The 23,522-nt window shown below is 42.2% G+C and overlaps 1 protein-coding gene across 1 annotated transcript in view; it reads right to left on the bottom strand.

The window, feature by feature from the left end:
- Window positions 1-5,357: 5,357 nt before the first annotated feature.
- Window positions 5,358-23,522, bottom strand: part of TOP1 (DNA topoisomerase I) — a 95,242-nt gene continuing 77,077 nt past the window's right edge. The window contains exons 14-21 of the mRNA XM_040447058.1: window positions 15,965-16,108; window positions 14,244-14,429; window positions 13,171-13,239; window positions 12,516-12,630; window positions 11,430-11,557; window positions 8,029-8,123; window positions 7,654-7,803; window positions 5,358-6,659 (exon numbers count right to left, since the gene is read on the bottom strand). Of these exons, the coding sequence (XP_040302992.1) occupies window positions 6,557-6,659; window positions 7,654-7,803; window positions 8,029-8,123; window positions 11,430-11,557; window positions 12,516-12,630; window positions 13,171-13,239; window positions 14,244-14,429; window positions 15,965-16,108 (990 nt within the window). The 3' untranslated portion in view covers window positions 5,358-6,556. The remainder of the gene's footprint in view (window positions 6,660-7,653; window positions 7,804-8,028; window positions 8,124-11,429; window positions 11,558-12,515; window positions 12,631-13,170; window positions 13,240-14,243; window positions 14,430-15,964; window positions 16,109-23,522) is intronic.

Below are 23,522 nucleotides of genomic sequence, written 5' to 3' on the forward strand. Positions count from 1 at the left end.
GTCTCTGTGCTGACAGCTCAGAGCCTGGAGCCTGCTTCAGATTCTGTGTGTCCCTCTCTCTGCCCCTCACCTGCTCGCGCGCGCTCTCTCTCTCTCTCTCAAAAATAAACATTAAAAAAAATTTATGAAAGAAGTTTCTCAATTGGACACTTACTTGACTGATATAGTGTAGAATGTTCCCAGCAGATCAATAGCAAATGCTGATGCAGTTTTCATTTGTTCCTTGTAATGACTTTGCATGAATATAGAAGATATAATATACCTTCTATAGCTCAGTGAAGCCCTTCCACAATTGAGAGTAGGCAGAGTTATAGACTTGCAATCTTGTTTCCTCAAATAAAACTTTATCCTTTTTCTTTAAAATTTTTGCTTGGTAGTTTCTCATGTTAGGTGTCTGATCAGCCCATCTCTGACTCTGTAACCTGTACCTCAGTATATAGCTGGTACTCCATACTCACCTCAATGCACCCTGAGCTCCACCCCACAACTTCTTTTCGGACTCTTGACCTCTGGCCCCAATATCCATCTATGGCTCCAACTTAGTCGTTGGATCTCACACTTCTTAGGTCATGTTCTTCTGCTTCCCTCCATACCTGGGATGGACTCCCAGCCCCAAGAGCCTCCTGTTTTCTATCACTCCAGGTAAAACCAGGCCTACCCAAGACTTGGCTTTCACTGCAGATTCTGCTTCCCCTTCGCTGAAGGGCTCCTGAAGTAGGTCCCAGATGTTGAGGCAGGAGAGCCGGGCTCCAGATAAGGATTTTTCAGAGAGGTGGCAGGGAAACCATAATTGCTTCTCTGAAGAGAAGGGGAGAGCCCTTGCCAGCCATGGCCCAGGCTGACCGCTGTTTTTCCGCTTTCTCTTCCTTTCTTTAACAGACACTCCTGACGCTCCTCTATAGCAGTAAGACAGCAGAGATGAATCAGACCAAGTTCTTACTCTAGTTGTGGGTAAAGAAATGCCAACAGACATTTGTCAATAGATGACAATTCAGTGTGGTAAGGGCCCTTGGAGCACTGAGAAGGGACACTTGTTGGTGGGTGTGGGGGTAGAGCAAAGTGAGAGATAACATATATGCCTGAAGATATGGCAGCTCCAAATATAAGGCGATCAACTTGTTTATGCAATAAGGGCAGTCCAGATATTTTGTGTTTTTGCAGCTAAAATATAAACCTTCTTAGAGATGCATGATTCAAATGCCCAATATAACAGTTTAAGAAAGAGGAGGGGGAGGAGCAGGAAGGGAGAGAGTCCTAAGCAGGCTCTGCACTATCAGCGTGGAGCTTGACATGGGGTTTGAACTCGTATACTGCGAGATCATGACCTCAGTTGAAATCAAGTTGGACAATTAACCTACTGAGCCACCCAGGCGCCCCTGTGTGTGTGTGTGTGTGTGTGTGTGTGTGTGTGTATGTATACATACATATATATATGTATGTATATATACATATATGTATGTATATATATGTGTGTGTGTATATACACACACACATATAGTATTTTAAATCATGTATTATTTAAAATAGTATATTGATGTATGAATATTGATTTTTCCCACTCTTGCCTGTCCAGTAATAAATTTATGTTCAAACTCTTTATGAGTCCTTGATTTCTATGTAAGGTTCACCATTAGGGCCACTTTGACTCATCTAATATAATTTCTGAAAGCATATCACCTTCACTGCCTTCTCAGTTGAGACCATTTTTGAAAAATCAGCTTTATTGAGGAATAACTTCCATACTAAAAAACGCATCCATTTTTTTAAGTGTAAAGTTTGGTGAGATTTGACGAACGGATGCCCTCCTGTAACCTCCACCTAATCAAGATATGGAGCATTTCCATCACCCTGAAGTTTCTTGGTGCCTCTTTGTAGTCCATCTCCACTGCCCCCATCTGGCAGTCACTAACCTACTTTCCATCACTAGAGTAGTGGTGCCCATTCTGGAATTTCACATACTTGGAATCAAGGAGTATGTACCCTTGGTCTCTGTTCAGCATGTTTTCGAGACTCATTCATGTTGTTGCAGAGAGAGTACTTTTCGGGTCAGTATGTTATGCTATTACTAGAAATTTTAATCTAAGCATCATTATCTTTCATATATAACATTAAAACAGGTTTCATTTCTCCCAGGGGTATATATTACTGCATAACTACTCAACTTTTATGGAAAATTTCAAATGGATCTAAGTGTAGACAGGACAGTATAGTGAGCTTCCTTGTGCCTATCAGCCACCTTCAATTATGAACTGATGGCCACTCTTGTTTCATGTCAAACTCCACCTACTAACCAACCCCTTCCATACTGACACAAATCTTAATTCTGTTATATGTATTTCAGGGGTTTTCTGAAACTGTTTTAAAAATATATATATATGATCTCTACCAAACCTAAAAAAAAATCAATACCGTATTGCTATTAAAGTGACCTTTGAGAGGCTTGTTTATACATAATACTTGGGATTGTGAGAAATAATTACTAAGTCTGTGGTAAATTTCTTTGCCTCTTTGTTTACTGATTTTGTCAGGGGACTACTTGTAATCGTCCAAAACTAGCTTGACTGAGGTCATTTCAGGGTAATGTGTTTTCTCCAAAAAGTGCTTTTTGGTTCAAAACAAGTTGAGAGAGCATCCCATTATATGAGGGATTCTGTAAAGACCAAAATGTAATAAGTAAACTCTTTGCTCAGAATACACGTTTTTTGTTTTGTTTTTTTTTTTAAGTTTTCTGAGGGGGAACTACCTATGTTTGGTGTATTTAGGAGAGGATTTCAGTTGGTAATTTACCAGGTGTGGAAGTAAAAGAAAGGAGTGAAGGATGGTGGCTCCACTAGACTCTGGTTGAGGGGGCAGAGTGGATGGAGGTGCCTTTCAGTAGGATGTGAAACAGCCCAGTGGCCGTGTAGTTGGTACTGAGCCGAGTTCCAGAAATTGGTAGATCTAATAGCCTGGGGACCTGGCCCGCAGCTCCACCATGGGTCTGGAGCTCAGGAAAGGGGTCTAGGCTGGAGACAGAGGTCTGGGAGTCATCACCCTCACATGCAAATGAAATTGGCCAGGCCAAGGAGACAGTCACAGCAGCCAGGCCTGGGGGGGTGGGTGGGGGGGCGGTAACCAAGATGCAGCAGACTGGCAGAGACTGGAGTAAAACCAGGAGAGGGGGCCATTGTGGAAGCCAAAGAGAAGTGCTTGGAGAGGGGAGTGGGCACGTATTGTACAATTCCATTTGTGTGTGTGATGTCCAGAAAAAGACAAAGGTATAGCGCAAGTAGATTTAGTGGAGGCTGGAGGTGGGAGTGGGGATTAACTCTTAAATGGGCATGAGGGATCTTACTGGGGAGGAGAATATGCTAAAAGTGACTTATGGTGACAGCCATAACCTTCAGTAGGTACAAATGTTACACTTGAAACAGGTGGATATTTATGGTATGTAAAATATATTTCAGTAGGGCTACTAAATCAAAGAATAGTCACATGCCCAGTGCCACAAAAAGCTTAAGATACACGGTACAAGCCCATCTATCGGTCACTCACTTGTTGGCGGTTGTGGTTGGAATGGAGGGAGGAATTGGGGGCAAGGTGGGACAGACGCTGGTTACAGTGGGTGGGGAATGATCTGGTGGTGTGGATGACTGGCTCCAGGCACTCATATGTGAAATGGAGAGAGAGATGGTGGGAGAGGGAGATGGCTGGGAGCTAGGAGCTTCCTTTTTTCTTTCAAACGTGACGTTAAGTCCAGGGTGGATTTGATGGATGGAGGAGCTGCTGAGCAGCAAGCAAGCACCCAGGTACCTGGCTTGCGTTCCACTTTGCCTACAGCTGGACTTGAGCATTCCAGAAGACCCTGACAGGAGGGGCTTTCTCGGACCTTACACATCGGGCCTCTGCTCCTGGACAAAGCCAGAAGTGTGAGGAGGGAACCAAATCTACTGGAGGAATAAGTGAGGCGAGTTCTCTCCTGACTCCAGGCTCAAGTATTTCTCAGGGCCTTTCACAGCTGGCCCTCACCTACCTGTCCAGCCTCTTCCCTCATCCCCACTGGACAGGTCAGTTTCCCATCCTCTCGTTTGCTCTCCCAGGCCTGCCACCACTGAGGGAGCCCTTCACAATCGTTCTTGACCAGGATTTAGTTGCCATGCACCTGCCCTCAGAAGACCTGTAGGAAGATCCCTGCTGGGAAAGGTAGGCACGAGTTGCTGCTGCCCATGAATAAAATCTTATGCCTGTGAGGCCTCCTGTCCCTAATTCCTAGTTATGGACTAAGATTTGTCCCCTGGTTGTGGCAGGTCCTGCTCCAGTCCCAAACCTCGGGCCCATGTTCTCATCACTCACCCCCAAGCCATAAAATACAGTGCACTGATCAGGTGTTGCAAGAGCCTCTGTTGCCATTTCTTATGTTCAATGCTTTAGCTACCTCTACACCACACGATTAAAAAAATACGTGGTTGTAATCTGCTCCAACGCACTGATGGTATATAACCTCCTTTATTCTTGGGGTGAATGCTACCTCCCTCACTGACCGATGAAATGCGGGCTGCCAAGGAGGACCTCCAGGGTTCTCTGCAGTGGGCCAACACCAGACCAGCACCCAGCCCCAGGGAGCTGAGAGACCATCCAGGAGATGGCTCTCCTCCCAGAATATACCTGTGCATGCATGCTAGCAAGCTAGAGGGCCCAGGGCTAAGTGGCCAATTCTGACCACTGACCTTCTTCCTGCTCCATTTGGCCAGGAAAGCTCTCTCTTCACCCTAAATTCCAGACTTAACAGTAACCTAGTATAAAGAAAGGAACAATTTTTTAGGGACCCTACAAATGTGGGTACAGGAGCCCTGGGGAGTGGCCACAGACCACGATTTTTCAATTAACCAATCAACATGAGGAGAAGCCTACAGCTGGGCCTCTGGGATCCAGTGTCCTAACTGGCTTAGTACCCTTAATTCCTGCCATCCTGACTGTAAGCTTACCCAGACAAGCAAACCCAGACAAGCTCCCTACTGCTTCTGGCCAATATGCTCAGAAAGCCTGTCCCCCAAATACATTCACTTTATCTTGCTCAATAAACAATACCTACCCTGGGCTCCAAATTCAGTTCTTGCACCCTCCCTTACTTCCTGGGCCCGCTTTTATCTTAGGATATGGACTTTGGCTCCCCTCTGACCCACACCCAAGGCAGCAAGACAGGTGCAGCCCCTTCCAGGCCCCACCCAACCCGTGGGGAGGGAGCTGCCAGTGCCGAGCCGAGCAATGAGAGCACATCCCACACAGAGCCGAGCCCTGCCCTCTCCCACCAACGCCCCCACCCCAACTTTGCCCCAGTCAGGTCGGGGACCTTGTGTAACAAAGAGGCAGACACTAGGTTTCCGTTAAGTTGTAGGAATTTATTTTAAATAACCTACAGTTGATTAAAAGGGAATTCATGATAAAAATAGAAGATACTTGAGGAAAGATGTGGGAAATGGACTCTGCACACACGCTAAACTAACAATGCTTCTAAAACTAATGATTATAGCAAAAAATGTCTTCACATTAAAATTCTGCTTTTTATGGTTTTTTTTCCATTTTTTACACAATTACAAAAGAAAAAATAAAAGCCCTAAATTCTTGATTATTTTTCCTTTTTTTGGACCAAATACTCATTTTCCTCTAAATTATTGACTCGTGGAACTTTTTACACAATAAAATCTTTCAAGTGAAAGATTGGGTTTAAAATGAAAAAGATGGATATATGAAGGGTACAGAGAATGCTCAGAACAAAGAATGATGGGAAAATGGTTTCAGTCACTGATTATTTCATTATCCTTAGACTCACTCACCCCCTCATCCCTCCCCAACCCCAATCTACACGATCTTTAAGATCAAGAAAAAGGTTTAAATATTTTAAAATAATTAAAAAGAAATAAAAATTCACATTTAAAAAGGAACACTCAAGTCAGGAAATATTTTCCCATCATGCTTTTCTGTGAACAGGTGTCTGAACCAAAACACTGCCGATGTCACGACTGCTTCAAGTTTAATGAAAATTGATTCCCATGACAATAGATAGTGACAATTCTCACTAACAGGTGCGCTGGGTTTTTGTTCTACTTAATTTTAAATTCCTGAAATGGGGGAGGGGGGAGGGCGTTTAGGAATTCATTTCTATTAAAATATAGAAGTTATTGCAAAACCCTAACTGTAAAAACGCACCAATATAATCGGACTTCGTATACAGTAGCTAAGAGAATCCAAATGCTTCAGTGAAACAGTGAATTTGCCTGGCAGAACTCTGACAAATTCCTATCCACTTGCTCTCTTGAAAATAAAAACAAAATTCAAAACAAATCATACAGCTAGAATTTTGATATCTGAAATATTTTTAAATAAGTTGTCCATAGGACAACTGGCTCAGCTCTCCCTTATAATATCTCCAGGTTTATCTTTTCGCAAAGATGTTCGTTTGTTAAGACTTGCCGCCTCTCTCCCTCAGCTGTGAGGGTAAGCAAGGCTCACAGTTTATCCACCTTCCCCAAACCACACTGTTCCTTTTCACAGAACCCTGCCCGCCCCTCGAGACTGGCTAGAACTCGTAGTCCTCATCAGCCATGTCGATGGCCCACGCAAACTTCTCCCGCTGGGTTTTGTTGTAAATTTTCTCAATTGGGACCCCCCACTTCTTGCACCTGTACACAAAGGAGAAAAAGGGGGATTAGTGTCTCAGGGAGCAACAGCCCAGACCCAGGGCAGGGACCTGAATATGCTTGCTTTGTGTCCATCTGCTGAGAATGAATTTTAAGAACATGCCAAACATATTCTAACAGTATCATGTGCTCGTGACCTCTAAAGTAGATGCTACTACAGATGTACTAGTGAAAAAAACCTAATGCAGGGAGTTGAGTAATTTGCTTACCTTGTCATGCAGCTAGTGAGATGGAGCTAAAAAGTTAACCCAAGCTGTCTGGCTCTGGTGTCCATGCTCTCAACCACAATGCATACTGCCCCTCAATCTAACTCAACCTCTAGCACCCAACAGGGCAAAAGAGCAAAAAGGGTACAAGAGCCGGGTGGAATCCCTGACCCATAGGAGCAGGTCAGGCTCAGAAAAATGCACATTAATTAATAAGCATCTTCCAAAAAATAAATAAATAAAACTCACTTATTTTGGACGTCATTTTATGACTGTGGGGTTAAAAGGGGACACAAACAATAGAGAATTTATCTTTGTTATAAGCTCCCTCTAACTCTTTCTGTACGTTGCTCAGATCTGCAGTCTTTTTTTTTCCTGCTTGTTCCTTTCTTCCTTTATTTGTAAAAAAAATTTATCGAAAAGTTTTGTTCAAGTGTAGATAGATGGGCTCCTTTTAGATTTTTCCTTTAATAAGGGCCAAGAGTTCCTATTCTTGTCCTAAAGTTCCATAGGGGTAGAGGCTGCAACTGCCTTTTAAAAACAGACAAAAACATGCTCCAAGGCAGTATAACAACATTACTGACCATTTAGGGTCACTGAAGATGTTCTAGTGCAGTTGCAGTGTGCATAGTAGAAAGGCAAGGATTTCCCAAAGGACTTCCAAGTATGAGGTGAAGGGATGGCATGGGAAGGCCAACAGTGCTCTTGAACCCTCCACTACATTCTCAAGCCAGCAGCAGGACCCCAAGAAGGGCCTAAAGATTACTTACCAAGCCACTGTAATCCTTGGGTCCAGATAATTGAGTTTGGAGGTTCCCAAAGCAATTTGTTTATTTTCTTCTCGGTCTGTGGCCTGAACTTCGAGCTTCATTAACTGCTCCTCCAGTCTTTGCACAGCCTTCTTCTTTGACTCTACCACCCTGGAAGAATGGAAGTCATCAAGAACCAGGCCTAGCTTCTGGACAAAAACACTGCAACCCCACCCGGCCATGGAGGGGCAGCAAAAGCAGGAAAACCCTAAATACATAGATTTCCAAAAGGTACCACTCAGAAACTCTAGAAAAGCTGGGGCCCCTGGGCCTCTGATATTACCCCTGCTTTTCTCTCAACCAGTCCCCAGCTCTGCATAACAACCAGGTACATACTTCTTGGTCTTTGCATCCTTTAGGACCTTGGCATCAGCCTTAGCACTTTTCAAGTCTCTCCGGGCATCTGCTAGTTGTTCCTTCTTGGCATCAATCTAGGTGGGGAAGAACAGTAAGGTTTAAAAATAAAATCAGCCCGGAGAGAAAAGAGCTCCATCAGACATGAAACCTAGAAGCTGTCTCCACCAGGCAGGCTGCCTATGTCAGTGGCATGCCACATAAACCTCCCCGCTCTCCCAGGGTGGCTTCATGAAGGCACAGATTAGATGCACAGTGACTGCTGAATGCAAATGCTATTTCGTCACTTATGTTCTTCAGTGACCCTTCAAGAAATCCGTGATCCTTCTATAGGCAGTGACCCAGGGCCTGTCCCCTTAATGCAAAAGCTCAGGTTACAGAACCTGCCAGGACTGGGAATGTGAGTGCCAATCTTTCGATCACATAATGCTTTAGTTTTAGACACCTGGGAGGAGGGCTACAGATGAAAACTGTTTACTAAATGGATCCTGTGTCAGGTTATAACCTTCCTTCTACAAATACTGCAGGAGATAACTCTTTATGAAGCTGAGACAGGATCCTTGCATCTACTGAACCCAGCTCATTCCTCAGATTCTGCCAGCACTCTGGGAAGGAGCTGCCAGCTTCTCAGGAAAAAAGGATGCACTGGAGAGAATACCCAAGGGAACCCAGGAAGCTAAACAGCTCAGCCAGTCGGCTGAAACCTATATATGGCACAGCCTGGCTTTGGCCTTCTGTATTTTAAATGAAAGGGAGCTGAGACTGGAAGGAAATTAAAGCAGTTATCACTCAAAAACAGAGGTCTGAAAACATTTTTAGCTATGGAGCTCTTTTTTCCAAATAAAATCTCACGGAATCCCGGTTTATAAAGGATGAAACAAGCAATTCCACCCTTTCTTGCTTATAGAAACCTTGGAGGGCCTCTGGAAAACCTAAGTTCTTAGTTCTTGCTTAAGGACAGCAGCAGGCAACACCAGGAAACTAGAGCCCAAACCAGGGAGCTCATGCTGCTGGGGGCAGAACCTCAGATGTGCTATTACCTTTCCTAACCTACAAGGTCAAGGGAACCTCTGCAGAGTAAATAAATACTTGCCTGATTCAACACAGTCTGGGCTGTTGCTCTCAGCCTAGAATTGTCTGTTAAATATACACATATAGCCCAAGTTTGGAAACAGAGGCCACCATTGTGAGAGAATCATTAAATGTATTTTACTATGAATGGCTTACTTCCAACATCCATGTTGTCCAAAGTCAAGCTGAAGGAACTGATTCTATACACAAAAGCATCAGACACCACTAGCTAGATTCTTCTTGGGCTAGAAATTTAACAGACCACAATCTTTTAACCATTTCCGTGGATGCTAAATTGGCAGGCTGTTTCAAATTCTCTCAAAGCATCAAAGACTCCATTGATTCACTTGGCAAACAGGGGCGTGTGTTTGCTTTGTGGGCACACAGGAGAGGGTTCCTGGGCTTGGAGGGCTCGTCTGGCAGGCGGCCCTGGGCTGCCCAAACAGTGGTTCCAGAGTAAGATCAACAAAATACCTCCTCATGCTCCAGGGGGATGGGTAGCTTGAATTGGGTAAACAGCACCTGAATATTCATGCTTTTATTTCTGGCTTGGAACAACAACATGGGGAGAGTAGATGATTCCACATGACCACCATTTAACAGAGTGGCAGCGAACAGGAGCTGCTAGGATGGGTGGCCTATAGGGTTCTTTGCCTGCCAACCATATATTCTAAGGATTTGAGAGGTCTAGGGGTATATATTCATTTACTGTGCGTATGTGCATCCCTCTAGCAAAACCAGATGGCACCTGTAGCATGAACTGTAGGTTGTGGGTATCTTTTGACCCAGACATACTACTACCGGGTATTTATCTTGAAGAAATTTCAACAGGAGGAAAATATATGGACCTGAAAATGTGTTATGGAGCCTCACTTTATAGCAGTCATTTTTAGTTTTTATTTTAAATTTATTTATTTATTAAAAAAATTTTTTTTTCAACGTTTATTTATTTATTTTTTTTGGGGGACAGAGAGACAGAGCATGAACGGGGGAGGGGCAGAGAGAGAGGAAGACACAGAATCGGAAACAGGCTCCAGGCTCTGAGCCATCAGCCCAGAGCCCAACGCGGGGCTCGAACTCACGGACTGCGAGATCGTGACCTGGCCGAAGTCGGACGCTTAACCGACTGCGCCACCCAGGCGCCCCTACGTATTCTTTACTACCCTTGAAATTTAGTGATTATTAGACCCACCTTCAGATCTTACTTAATAAGTTAATAAGGAAGCACATCACAGACTTTAAAATATACTTGGTAAGTGTATTTCAGGATAATTGGTCCTTTGTGACAACCCTATGTGTCTGTTCTAGAGTGAAATACCTGCCAGTTCTCACTGAGAGTTAGTACGTTGGAATGGATTAGTTACGTAGCCATCGCTAACACAGAAACGCTCACCACCGAAGTGTTTAGTGCCTTGTGGCTTGAAAGCACAGTACCAGACAGAGTCAAAAGGAAGAAAAGCACATGGAAGAGGAATAGCATCTACTTGTTTGTATGTCTCTCTCCCTCTAGAGCAGCAACTCTGACACACAGCCAGAATTCAACAGATGTTTGGTGATGAGCTACATAAAAATATGAGTCATGTGGAATGTGTAAAAATAAAAATAGTTGTGCTAGGATTAGGGGGAAATAAAATATCATTGTTCATCATCTTTTTAATTTGAAGCAATCTAATTTAGAAACAGTTGTATTTCTGGACTGTGGCAAGGAATGGTGAAGACCATCTTTATATCCATTATTCTTATGTATAATAAGGACAATAATATTTCAAAAGAGGGCACACATCAAACTCAGCTTTTCAAAATAGGAAGAGTGGCCAGTGCAGGAGTTCTGTCCACAGAATACAGACTTTATAAAAAAAAAAAAAAAAAAAAAAAAAAAAAAAAAAAAAAAAAAAAAAAATTTTAATGTTTATTTTTGAGAGAGAGCAGGTGAGTGTGCACGTGCATGTGAGCCTAGCAGGGGAAGGGCAGAGAGGGGGGAGACACAGAATCTGAAGCAGGCTACAAGCTCTGAGCTGTCAGCACAGAGCCCGACACAGGACTCAAACCCACGAACCGCAAGATCATGATCTGAGCCGAAGTTGGAAATAGACTTTCTGAACAATGAGTACCTGATACTCAGTTATCTTCATCAGGGATAACTCCTATCATATTTCCATTTGTTTATCTTTAGCATGGACATATCTTCCAGAACAGACCTAGAACTGGCCTTCTCATATCCCAGCCCAGAAGGCCTCTTATTTGCAGATCATCTATCCACAGCAGATGTGGCTCCCTTCATTTTGCGACCACACCATCCAGATCCACATTACCTTAGACTGCAAGTTCATCATGGACTTCTCAAAAGTTTTGGGTGGTGCCCTCTGATGGTTACAAAGGATTGCAACAGCTCGGTTGGCACGGTTGTAAGACAGGATCTTTGCTGGGATGTTCTCATCAGCTGTGAAGAAAGAAACATGACAATAAAAGAGTTAGTTTGTATATCTGAGGAGAATACACCACATGGCTTCCCCAGCACTTCCTCATGATTCTGCCAGCCCTCATCTCACTAAGATGATCAAGTTCTCCTGAGACACAAGGTCAAAACTGAGAGTCAAGTCATCAGCTTGTCTGAAAGGCCACCCCCTGTCCCCCAATGTAGTCTGAAGAAAATGTAGAATTGGAACAGAAAATGTCTGTAGAGGAGGACAAGACAAAAGGATCACAAGCTTTATGTTTTAAAATCATAAGTTGGTATCTGTTTTACAAAGAAAAATTCAAAGTGTCATTGGAGGAATATTTTACTTATGTCACATGGCATCCTTTGTCCCACCCCAAAATACTGACCCTCAAAATACCCTCTTTGGATTTTCTGGCTTTTATATTCTAAAGCCATTTGACATAGAGGACAGAGGAAATTTAGCAGTGGCTGGGCTCTAGAAAAAGAAGTTTGTGGATGTTGGTCATACCTCCTGCACCTAGTTTTTAGGAGAATACTATCAACTCTTAAGGGGGTAAAAATGGCAGAAACTTCAGGGGAAGGATGTGCTCTCCTTTTGCAAAATAACATGACAACTTTGTTCTCTCCAATTTAACCAAACATTATAGCACTTTCATCCTATTACCTTTATTAACATACATATAAAATATAAAATGCAAGCATTTTCAGAACAAATAAAAGCTCCTGTCAGCATTCCATGAAAATAAATCTTGACGTTGGGGTAGGAAAGGTGAAAAATAGCACTGACCTTCTGTTTATACAACTAAGCCTCAGCTCTCTATTAGAGATACGGAAGGAAAAGTTTCCAGTCACAAAGTTAGGGAGAAAAAGCAAAACCGATCCAGGACTTAAGCTAGCTGAGCAAGGGCAATGGACGTACAAATAAGGGTACAGGACTGCTTGGCCAAACAATACTTACGGGCTGTGAGTTCTTTCAACTGTTGCTGTAGCGTGATGGAGGCATTATATGTACGGAACACCTTGGCTGTCAAGCCCTCCATGAGATCCTGAAGATGCTTATTCAGAATACCAGTCTGGAGGAGACAAGGCACAGAGTATATTGGGATTTAGGTAAAAGCCCTACCACTCCGCCCCTTCTGGCAAGCAAGCCCTAGGACATTTATGCCAGTGCAATCTCAACTCTGCCAAGTCTACTGCCTTGCCAGTGAGAAGTTAGGAAAAAAAAGGAGAAAAGAATTCCAAATTACAGGCTTGCATGATACCTCCCTATGAAGTACTTTAATCTTAAGCAGGCCAATAAAACAAATGTGTCCTTCCCTATTAAGACCTTCCATGATAAGCTATCAGGCTTTGGTCTCCAGCAGAGGTGGCTGGGCATCCAGCAAGAGAAGACTCTGCTAAGAGCCAGAAGAGGATAAAAGGCAGGGTTTGTCTACCTGTCTCAGGACTTTGGTCGTGAATTCACTATGTGCCTGAGGGAGGAAGTGTGTCTAGGATAGGATGGCACAGGACAGACTAAAGGGAGAGTCCAAGCCACCCCTGGGCAAACCTCTCCTTTAGGAGCTCGAGTGGCTCTGGCCCCTCCTCCAACCCACTGCACTTTGTCCACTCACATTGAGTCTATCAAAAAGATCATCCTCAGGCTGTTTGTTCTCCATAAATAGCTGTAAGTTCTTAAAAACCTAAAAGAAATAGAAGAACCTATTATTTGAAAAGCCTTTACTTTGGAAATAATTGCAAACGTACAAAAACTTGGAAAACAAAAAAGCACAAGGAACACTGACATCCTTTACCAGATTCACCCATTATTACCATTTTACACGTCATTTGCCACTCACATAGTACACATGTCTGCCCCATTTCTATGTGTGTGTATATACATGTTCATTGTTTGTTCTGAACCATTTATGGGTACTTGTATTATAGTCCTTTACCCTTAAATACCTCAAGGTATTTCCAAGAATTTTCTAAGGATAGAGATACTGCCTTACATATGCACAGTACTCATCAACTTTATAAATCTGCATGAGGACATACTTTAGTGGTCCAGTTTGGTCAGGTGACCTAGTGATGTCCTCTACCTCCCCAGTATGGAACCCAATCTAAGGTAAGGTATTATATTTGTCATGTTTCTTTAGCCTCATTTAATACGGACCACTGCCACAGCCAGCAAAGCCCAATTACCTGATTAGACATCAGGCTGTTAAAGGACTGGATTATGGGGGCCCTGCAGCACCGTCTTCAGCTGTGGGCTCAGAGGTTTGAGGATAACAGGCTACTGCTTTGCTCAGTCAGGAGTTGGGGAGAGGCTGAGCAAAGCTACAATAATGACAAATGTGCAACATGACCAGGGGATACTAAAACATGGTTGAATCATTACAACATGGTGAGTTAAATCTTATGCTGAAATTTGTCATAAGGGCCCACTCTCTACAGCATGCTCTGTTGAATACTACAGGATATGGCCCCCTAATCCCAGAAAGGTAGCATGGAGCAGAGGAGGTGAGGGACAGGGACTAAAAGGAGGTACACAGGACAACCGACAACACCTCTCCCCTCCCTTTCAAATCATTTTCTTCTAGTGCTGAGCAAAATGCAGAGCATACAAAAAGCACTCAGTAACTGTTGAATGACTAAATGGAAGAAAGAAAAAACAGGCAAGGGAGCACAGGCCATAGAAACTTACTCGTTTCTCAACAGGTACTTTGTTATAATATCTGATTGAATCTTTCCCAAGGAAGTCAAACTCTACCACGTATTCCTGACCATCCAACTCTGGGTGCAGATTGATATGCTCCACACGAAGTGAACAGCAACCCACAGTGTCTGCTGTTTCTCCTTCTTCCTTCTCATTGCCTGCTCTCAGAGCAAGCTGTCCAGGGAGGAGGGAAAAATGAGAACAAATGAAAATACTTCAATCTCACAGGATCTACAAGAAACCCAAATAAGTCTCCCAATTCTCTTTGGGACAGAGCATCAGTCTGCAAGGTCGGGGAATTCTGGATTCTACACTAGTGCTTCTTCTTCAAATAAAATGAAGTACAGAGAATCAAAATAGTATTATCCTTTCTCAGAAAACCAAGCTTCTCTTTATTCTGTTCTCTCAAATGGGGATGGAGGAAAGAACCTCTTTCTCTTTCTTTCTTTCTTTCTTTCTTTCTTTCTTTCTTTCTTTCTCTCTCTCTCTCTCTCTTTCCTTCCTTCCTTTCTTTCTTTCTCCCTCCCTCCCTCCCTTCCTTCCTGTTCCTTTCTTTCTTTCTTTCTTTTTTTTAAACAAAGCAGGGGCACCTGGGTGGCTCAGTCTGTTAAGTATCCAACTTTGGCTCAAGTTATAATCTCATAGTTCATGGGTTCAAGCCGAGTCAGGCTCTGTGCTAACAGCTCAGAGCCTGGAGCCTGCTTCAGATTCCATGTCTCCCTCTCTGTTCCTCCCCTGCTTGTGTTCTCTCTCAAAAATAAACAAATATTTAAAAAAGAAAAGAAAAGAAAAGAAAAAGAGTGGCTCTCTCAGCATTTTTTACTTAAAGAGATATATTTCAGTTTATAATAAAGTAATAATAATAAAACAAAGCAGCATTCCTATTCTGGGCAATCAGACTCAACATGCGAGTCTCTTAATTTTGCTTATTTTTTAGATAACTCAGAATTTGAGCTAATCAGCACTAAAATCTTCTAAAAGATACTGACAAACTGACCTCCCTCACGGTCTTTCAGGGGTGCCTGGGTGGCTCGGATGGTTAAAGCTTCAGACTCTTGGGTTTCAGATCAGGTCATGATCTCATGGTTCATGAGTTCAAGCCCCATGTCGGGCTCTGCATTGACAGTGCAGAACCTATTTGGGATTCTCTCTCTCTCTCAAAATAAAAAACTTAATAAAAAAAATTTTTTTAAAACACAGTCTTTCAAACTGTAGTTGTGATACATTAGTGGTTTAACCAGTTTTAAGGGTTATAACCACCCTTTTTAAAAACAAGAAACAATTTAAAATGTCAGAATTCACTCCTTGTAGAAAGCTAAACATTGTTTTGTGCAACTTTTGTTTCAGTTATACACAAACACCTATATATATATATGTATACATATATACATACACATATATATATACACATATATATATACACACATATACATATATATATACATACATATATATATATGTGTTGGGTCTGTGATGTAAAATAAAATTTTTTGGTAGCTTATAGTCAAAAAAGAATTTGAAAATGTCACAGTATTTCTGGCAGATTCAGATAGCAGTAGACTCTGAACGCCTCTCTCTCCACTTCTACCTTCTTACTCAACCAGAGGTTGGTGCTTCTCTAGTACTTAGCACAGGGCCTGGAGGAGTAAACAAGCTCCACATCTTTGATAAGCTGAACATGTTAAGCAATGTGACAGGACGATGCTCACCTTGTCGATGAAGTACAGGGCTACAGCTCTCTGCCGAACTTTCATCTCTTTGGACTTCCAGTCTTCTCGATACTGGTTCCGGATCTTGTCCACACACTTCTTAAGCCGCCGAGCGGTCTCATATTTCTGCCAATCTTTCTCACCCTGCAGAGACCCAACCCCAAAGGTGGATTGCTTAGGAATGGTGGAGTAAAAACAGACTTTGAACACCCAAGTTCAGAGCTGTGAACCAAAGAAAAGAAGCCTGAGCTTAAGCAAGGTAGAAAAAGAGTACTGAAGAGAAACTATAAAGCATTTAACCTGATGAGAACTCATGCTGTCCTGTTTCACTGTCAAGCACACACACGACTCCTTTCTAATTGCTAAATTGTTTATGTTCTTGGGAAAAGCCCACATGGCACATCCCCAAAACGGACTTCTGTCAACACAAAGGGTATAAACATCCCCATTCCCACATCAGCATCATGGCTCTCTCTGCTCCTGAATCTGTGAGCCAATAGCAGTTTTCTGCTAAGACCGAATTTCATTACATTCAAGACAACCATGCACAATTTGATGGAAGTGTCAAGGAAATAGAGCCAAAGATTACAACCTGTAATTACTAAGGAACACAATGACTTCCAGGAACAGCTGTAATCATTCACCATTTTCTAACTTCTGCTTTTTTTCTCCCAATATATGAAATTTATTGTCAAATTGGTTTCCATACAACACCCAGTGCTCATCCCAAAAGGTGCCCTCCTCAATACCCATCACCCACCCTCCCCTCCCTCCCACCCCCCATCAACCCTAACTTCTGCTTTTAAAAGTATTCTTGATTAGATTGAGGAAAGCAATGTTACTAGGAAGACTTTTTTTTTTTAAACATTAGAGCTTTTGATATAAGATTTTAAGATGGATTTTAAAACCAATGAAATGTTTTTGAAAGAGAGTGAAAAGATGGTCTCTACCCAACAGTGACAGGAGATTAGTCCTGCTGCCACGCTGAAAGGAAATTCACAAGCAAGGGCTGATACTAATGTCAAGTGAGAAAGGTAAGAAAGGGGGAAAAAAAAAAATCCAAGGACTCCCAAGAGAGTCAGGGAGTATTCTAAGGTCTAAAACAGATTATATGACATGAATACAGGGATGGAATTCAAGAACCCAAGAATCTCTGCAATTAATTCCCCCACCTATGAGAGAGAGGGACATCGTGATTTTTACCCACATAAGCCTAGCTCCCGCCTATGCCATGGGACACATGGTCCTTGAAGTGTTCAGAACTGTGGTCAAAGTAACTAGCCTTCTGAGCACGCAGGAAAGTTGGCTAAGTGAAAGCAAGAAAGATCTACTTCTAGCTCCACCAGCACCCCGAACTGCAAGCTCACCTGGCTGCACTAAGGGTTCATCACTCTGCCACAAATGTATGTGCCCAAGTTGTTTGTAAGTGAACTACTTGTTGTGGGTGGGTGATTTAGCAGTTGTTGATACAATACAGAAGAAATATCAAAGTTCTATTTCCTGACAATGGCAAGCTGAAAATTTCTCACTGGTTTTTCCAAGTATGTACTAACATTTAACAGGGTGAAGAAAAGGTGTGATACAGCTGTCCTCATATACAAGTAATCCATTTCCATGACAATCGTGCGAGAGAGACACACATGCACAATCTTTAACAGCACAGCCTCCCGCTCAGGAGTGGGCTCTTGGCCATCACTCTAATGCATGCAGGCCTACTAAAGCCTAACTCCAAGTCTTCAAAGTCCTGTAGGGTCACATTTGCGCAATTCCTTAGTTATGCCACTGAAACAAGGTTTAGAAAAACCCAACAAATAAGCCATTCACAGAGGGTACCACAAGACCAACTTTTCCTCACAGGTTGGCTCGGCTCCTGACCCAAGGATCCAGGATTCTCTCAAGTAAGGACATAAGAGGCGGGGTGGAGGGGCAGAAGCCACCTTGTCTAGGTCTGGGGGAAGGAAAGCTAGCCTCCAGGAAGTATGCTTAGCCCTGCCGTCAGTTTCCTTGAACGGAATCCAGACAGTAAAATGCACTTGAACAAGCTTTCTCAGACTATTCCCAGAAAAAAAAATATCCATTTAGGTCTTCCAGACAGGGTCCTCCTCAAAACCATCGCAGTGAAACAAGGTATCCACCACAGGGGAACTGCCTTTAACCCCCTCCCATCTTTCCCTACCCAGTCAACCCTCTCTATGGATGAGAATCTAATCTGACTACTTATAAGTGACATTCTTTGAGAGATTGTTTTTAACTAGTGGGCTCACCATATTTTCTGGTTCTAATATAACTGCTTACTCATTAGGCATACTGGATAGGGGCACCTGGATGGCTCAGTTGGTTTAAGTGTCTCTTGATCTCGGCTCAGGTCATGATCTCACGCTCATGGAACTGAGCCCCACATCGGGTTCTGTGCTGACTGTGTGAGCCTGCTTGGGATTCTCTCTCCCCCTCTCTCTCTGCCCTTTCCCCACTGGCACACTTGCTTTCTCTCTCAAAAATAAATAAACTTAAAAAAAAAAGTCTAAAAAAAAAAAAAAAATATATATATATATATATATATACACACTAGGTAAATGGGGTCAGGATCTGAATTCAGGATACAAAGTGGGAAATGAGCTGTTCCTGTTCTCCAATCCTCTCTCTGAGATTTGTATTGGGGAGCGATGACATTTGCCAATATTCTTAAGTGGCTCTTCTTCTTTATTTGTTGGAAGATTTTTTAATTTTTTAAGGAATCTCTACACCCAACTTTGGGCTGGAACTTACACCCCTGAGATCAAGAGTCACACACTCCACCGACTGAGCCAGTCAGGAGGCCCATAAGTGGCTCTTCTCACTTAGCTGGTGATGCACCAAAAGAGGAATGACTAGCATTCTGAATTCCAAACATCTAACATTTAAACAAAAGATACAACAAACTGGCCTCATACATTTAATACCATGTTTAAAGATAAAATCCAACCAACTTTTCATATATGCTCATTTTTAGATGTTTGCCTTATTACTGATATGTAGAGGTTGTTATATATATTCAAAATTCTTTTCCACATACAAGTAGTGCATTTTAGTCCACTATTTCCTATTCATCTTTCATTCTGAATAAATCTAAAAGAGATTTTATGTTATACAATTTTAAGTGTACTGTTTAATCCGTTTTAACAATTCATAACCCCTGTAACCTACATCTCATCAAGACAGAGAATACTCTCTATCATTTGAGAAAGTTTCCTCGTGCCCCTTCCCAGTTAATCACCAACTAAGCAAGCACTATTCCTTTAATCTGACTTGTATCATCATAGCTTGGTTTTGCCTAATTTAGAATATTGTAAGAATGGAATCCTACAGGGGTGCCTGGGTGGCTCAGTCGGTTAAGCGTCTAACTCTTGATTTGGGCTCAGGTCATGGTCTCAACAGTTTGTGGGTTCGAGCCCCATGTAGGGCTCTATGCTGACAGCGTGGAACCTGCTTGGGATATATTCTCTCTCTCTCTCTCTCTCTCTCTCTCTCTCTCTCTCTCTCTCCCCCCTTTCTGCTCCTAACTCATGCTCATGCATGCGTTCTCAAAATGAATAAACTTAAAAAAAAAAATGGAATAATACAGTATAGGTTCTTGTGTCTGGGCTTCCCAATACGTTTTTAAGATTCATCCATGTCGTTGCATTTATCAGTAGCTTGCTCCTTTTAATTGCTGGTATATAGATACAATCCAGGACTATCCCTAATGTGTTTGATGAGACCATGTGTTTATTCTGTTGATGGACCCCCTTAGGATGTTTCCATTTTGAGACTTGCACGAATACAGCGCTGCTATAAACATTCTTGTACAACTCTTTTTGTGGATATAGGTTTTCAATTTCATTTAGGGCAAAAATACCTAGAACTGAAACTGAGATCTCATTGTGGTTTAAATCTCCTAGTAATTAGTGATGTTGAGAACTCTTTCGTGTGCTTATTTATTGGCCATACCTCTATCTTGTTAAGCATCTGTTCAAATCTTTCGCTTTTTATGCAAATGTTTGTCTTTTTTATTGAGTTATAGGAATTCTTTGTATATTCTTGATACAAGTTTTTTGTCAGATATACATGCTGCCAATATCTTCTCCCAGCCTGTAACATAAATTTAATTAACCTTGTCCTTTGTTGAACATAAGTTTTTAATTGTAATTATTTTTTTTTACATTCACTTATTTTTGAGAGACAGAGAGAGAGAGAGAACAAGTGGGGTAGGGGCAGAGAGAGAAGGAGACACAGAATCCGAAGCAGGCTCCAGGCTCTGAGCTGTCCGCACAGAGCCCAACACGGGGCTCGAACTCACAAACCGTGAGATCAGAACCTAAACCGAAGTCGGATGCTTAACTGACTGAGCCACCCAGGTGCCCCAATTTTAATTTTTTTAATGTCAATTTTTGAGAGAGAGAGAGAGAGAGAGAGAGAGAGAGAGAGAGAGAGCGCGAGCAGGGGAGATGCAGAGAGAGAGGGAGACACAGAATCTGAAACAGGATCTAGGCTCTGAGCTGTCAGCACAGAGCCCAATATGGGGCTCGAACTCACGAGCCGTGAGATCATGACCTAAGCCGAAGTCGGATGCCCAACCAACTGAGCTACCCAGGCGCCCCTACAAGTTTTTAGTTTTAATGAAGTCAACTTTATCAATTGTTTCTTTTATCATTAGTGCTTATTGTGTCCTAGGAAATCTACAAGGTCATGTAGATGTTCTATCACAATACCATCTACAAGTTCTAGTGTTTTATTCCTTCTACTTTAGAATTCAGAATTTTAAAGATTCAGAATATAACTTTTTAAAAAATAAGCGTTATGTCTTATTTTCCTTTTCTAATAAAACTCACCAAAATCAGAGCTTCCCAAGACTATAAAGTTTTATAAGGACATTTTCCTTCAATCCAGCTCTTTAATCCCCAGATGGTTACATTCAAAAGTTTGTAGGTATATACATCTTTGAAACCCCCCAAAATTATAAGCTCTAAAGATAGAAAAGTGTATTTCTCCCTAAGAATATTTTATTAGGATTGAATGCAATGTAATGTCAACACGGATTCTAAAGTTTGCTGTACTTAATTTAAAGAAAAAATGACAAATTTTGTTCATAAAGTTAAGACCGGTTGAAGAACCTCACTTTTACTAAGGGCTACTTTACAGGTAATGAGACTAGATCATGTTTCCAACCTTGGCAGTGGGCTGGACTTAGCAGTGAGTACCTTAATAAGCAGTCCTTTTAACCTCTGGATCTATGGTTTATCCAGGATCAGAGAGCTTTGTAGAAACCACTGGTTCCAGAAGGCTGACTGTCATTTTCCCGCTATTTCAGATTCCATGGGCACCAAAGTACAGAGTAGAAGAGGAAGGGAATGGAAACACTTGCAACAAGATGTCTATATAATGAAAATCCTGGAAGGTAAAGCAGAACTAACCAAGATGAGCATAGAAAGATGCGAATGAGGGCGCCTGGGTGGCGCAGTCGGTTAAGCGTCCGACTTCAGCCAGGTCACGATCTCGTGCTCCATGAGTTCGAGCCCCGCGTCGGGCTCTGGGCTGATGGCTCAGAGCCTGGAGCCTGTTTCCGATTCTGTGTCTCCCTCTCTCTCTGCCCCTCCCCCGTTCATGCTCTGTCTCTCTCTGTCCCCAAAATAAATAAATGTTGAAAAAAAATTAAAAAAAAAAAAAAAAAAAGAAAGATGCGAATGAGCTCAGGACAGTCTTTACCTGAAACACACATTCCTGCGGCTCTCAAAAGTCCCTAATGTTTCGACGGCTTGTGAGGCTGTTTGAAGTATAAACCTGACTCTGACTGCAAGTAGGCCAATTAAAGTTTCCGGAAAGGGAGACATTAAAAAGATACACTTCAGCTGTGCTTTTTTTTTTTTTTTACCCTTGACTGCCCAACTTTAAAAAATTGCCAAAAGTCTCTTAGGGTGTCTGGGTGGCTCAGCTGGTTAAAGCATCAGGCTCAGGTCATGATCTCACAGTTTGTGAGATCTGCGCTGGGCTCTGGGCTGACAAGTGCAAAGCCTGCATGGGACTCTCTCGCCTTCTCTCTCTGCCCCTCCCCTGCTTGTGTTCTTTCTCTCTCTCAAAGTAAATAAATATTAAGAAATAAAAATAAAATTGTCAAAAATCTCTAAGTCACGTCATGCTTGAGCTAAATTTCTTAATGGAACAGAGATGGGGTAGAACAGAACAATAACATAACACAGGGGAAGTGAATAAGTAAAATAAAGACAAGCAAAAGAATCTCAGAATAGAAAAGTCTCTGGAGGCCGAGAAGAAAGGTATAGAACAAAGCCCCATCATGGTAGCCTCCCATGTTTTGGATCTAAAGTCCCTGATGAAGTACAACCATCAATTACCACTCAACACACTACTACAAAAACTTATTTATAGACTTTTGGGTTAGATGGGGTTAAGTGAAATCATACTTTAATCCTCAGGTTGCTTCAAACAGCAATGAAAGTGTTCCAAGCAAGATGGGGAGACCTAAAGCCAGGGCCTGTGTTAGTTCAGGCTGAGCTGGGCTCGAAGACTGCTATGAGGAGGGAGCAGAGAAGTGGAGAGCAAAGAACAAATGAGAATGATAACATGGACAAAAACCACCTCCCAAAGTTTACAGACAGAAATTCCAGAAGACAAAAGAAAAATGACTTAGAAAAACTGCCAACAATAATTAGTACACAAATTCAGTTCAGGCAACATTTTATTTTTATTTTTTTTAATTTTTTTTTTCAACGTTTATTTATTTTTGGGACAGAGAGAGACAGAGCATGAACGGGGGAGGAGCAGAGAGAGAGGGAGACACAGAATCGGAAACAGGCTCCAGGCTCCGAGCCATCAGGCCAGAGCCCGACGCGGGGCTTGAACTCACCGACGGCGAGATCGTGACCTGGCTGAAGTCGGACGCTTAACCGACTGCGCCACCCAGGCGCCCCTCAGGCAACATTTTAAAAAACAATCTAACAAAGGTTTCCTCATATATATCAATTATGAATAAAGAGAAAACAGATGTAACAGCCACAAAAAAGGACAAAAAATTATAAAACAAAACAACAGAAATGAAGTGAAATAAAATTCAGTACACATGAAATAATAATTAGAAATTCTGAAAGCAAAAATTAATAATTAAAATGAATTATAGGGGAGATACAAACTTCAGGATGCATATAATCAAAAGGAGAATTAGCAAATTGGAAGGGAGTCCTAAAGAACTTCCCCAAATAAAGACCAGAACTAGAGGTAAAGAATATGAAAATAGAGGGGCGCCTGGGTGGCGCAGTCGGTTAAACGAACTTCAGCTTAGGTCGTGAGCTCACTGTTTGTGAGTCCGAGCCCCACATGGGGCTCTGTGCTGACAGCTCAGAGCCTGAAGCCTGCTTCAGGTTCTGTGTCTCCCTCTCTCTCTGCCCCTCTCCCACTCCCGCTCTGTCTCTTTTTCTCTCAAAAAGTAAATAAACAGTAAAAAAAAAAAAAAGAATATGGAAAATAGAGCTTTAAAAAAAGTGTAGATGGAGAAGCTCAATGTTCATCTAAGAGAATTCCAAAAGAAGCA

This window comes from Herpailurus yagouaroundi, unplaced genomic scaffold (assembly GCF_014898765.1).
Source record: "Herpailurus yagouaroundi ecotype Mexico unplaced genomic scaffold, PumYag 196, whole genome shotgun sequence".
NCBI lineage: Eukaryota > Metazoa > Chordata > Mammalia > Carnivora > Felidae > Herpailurus > Herpailurus yagouaroundi.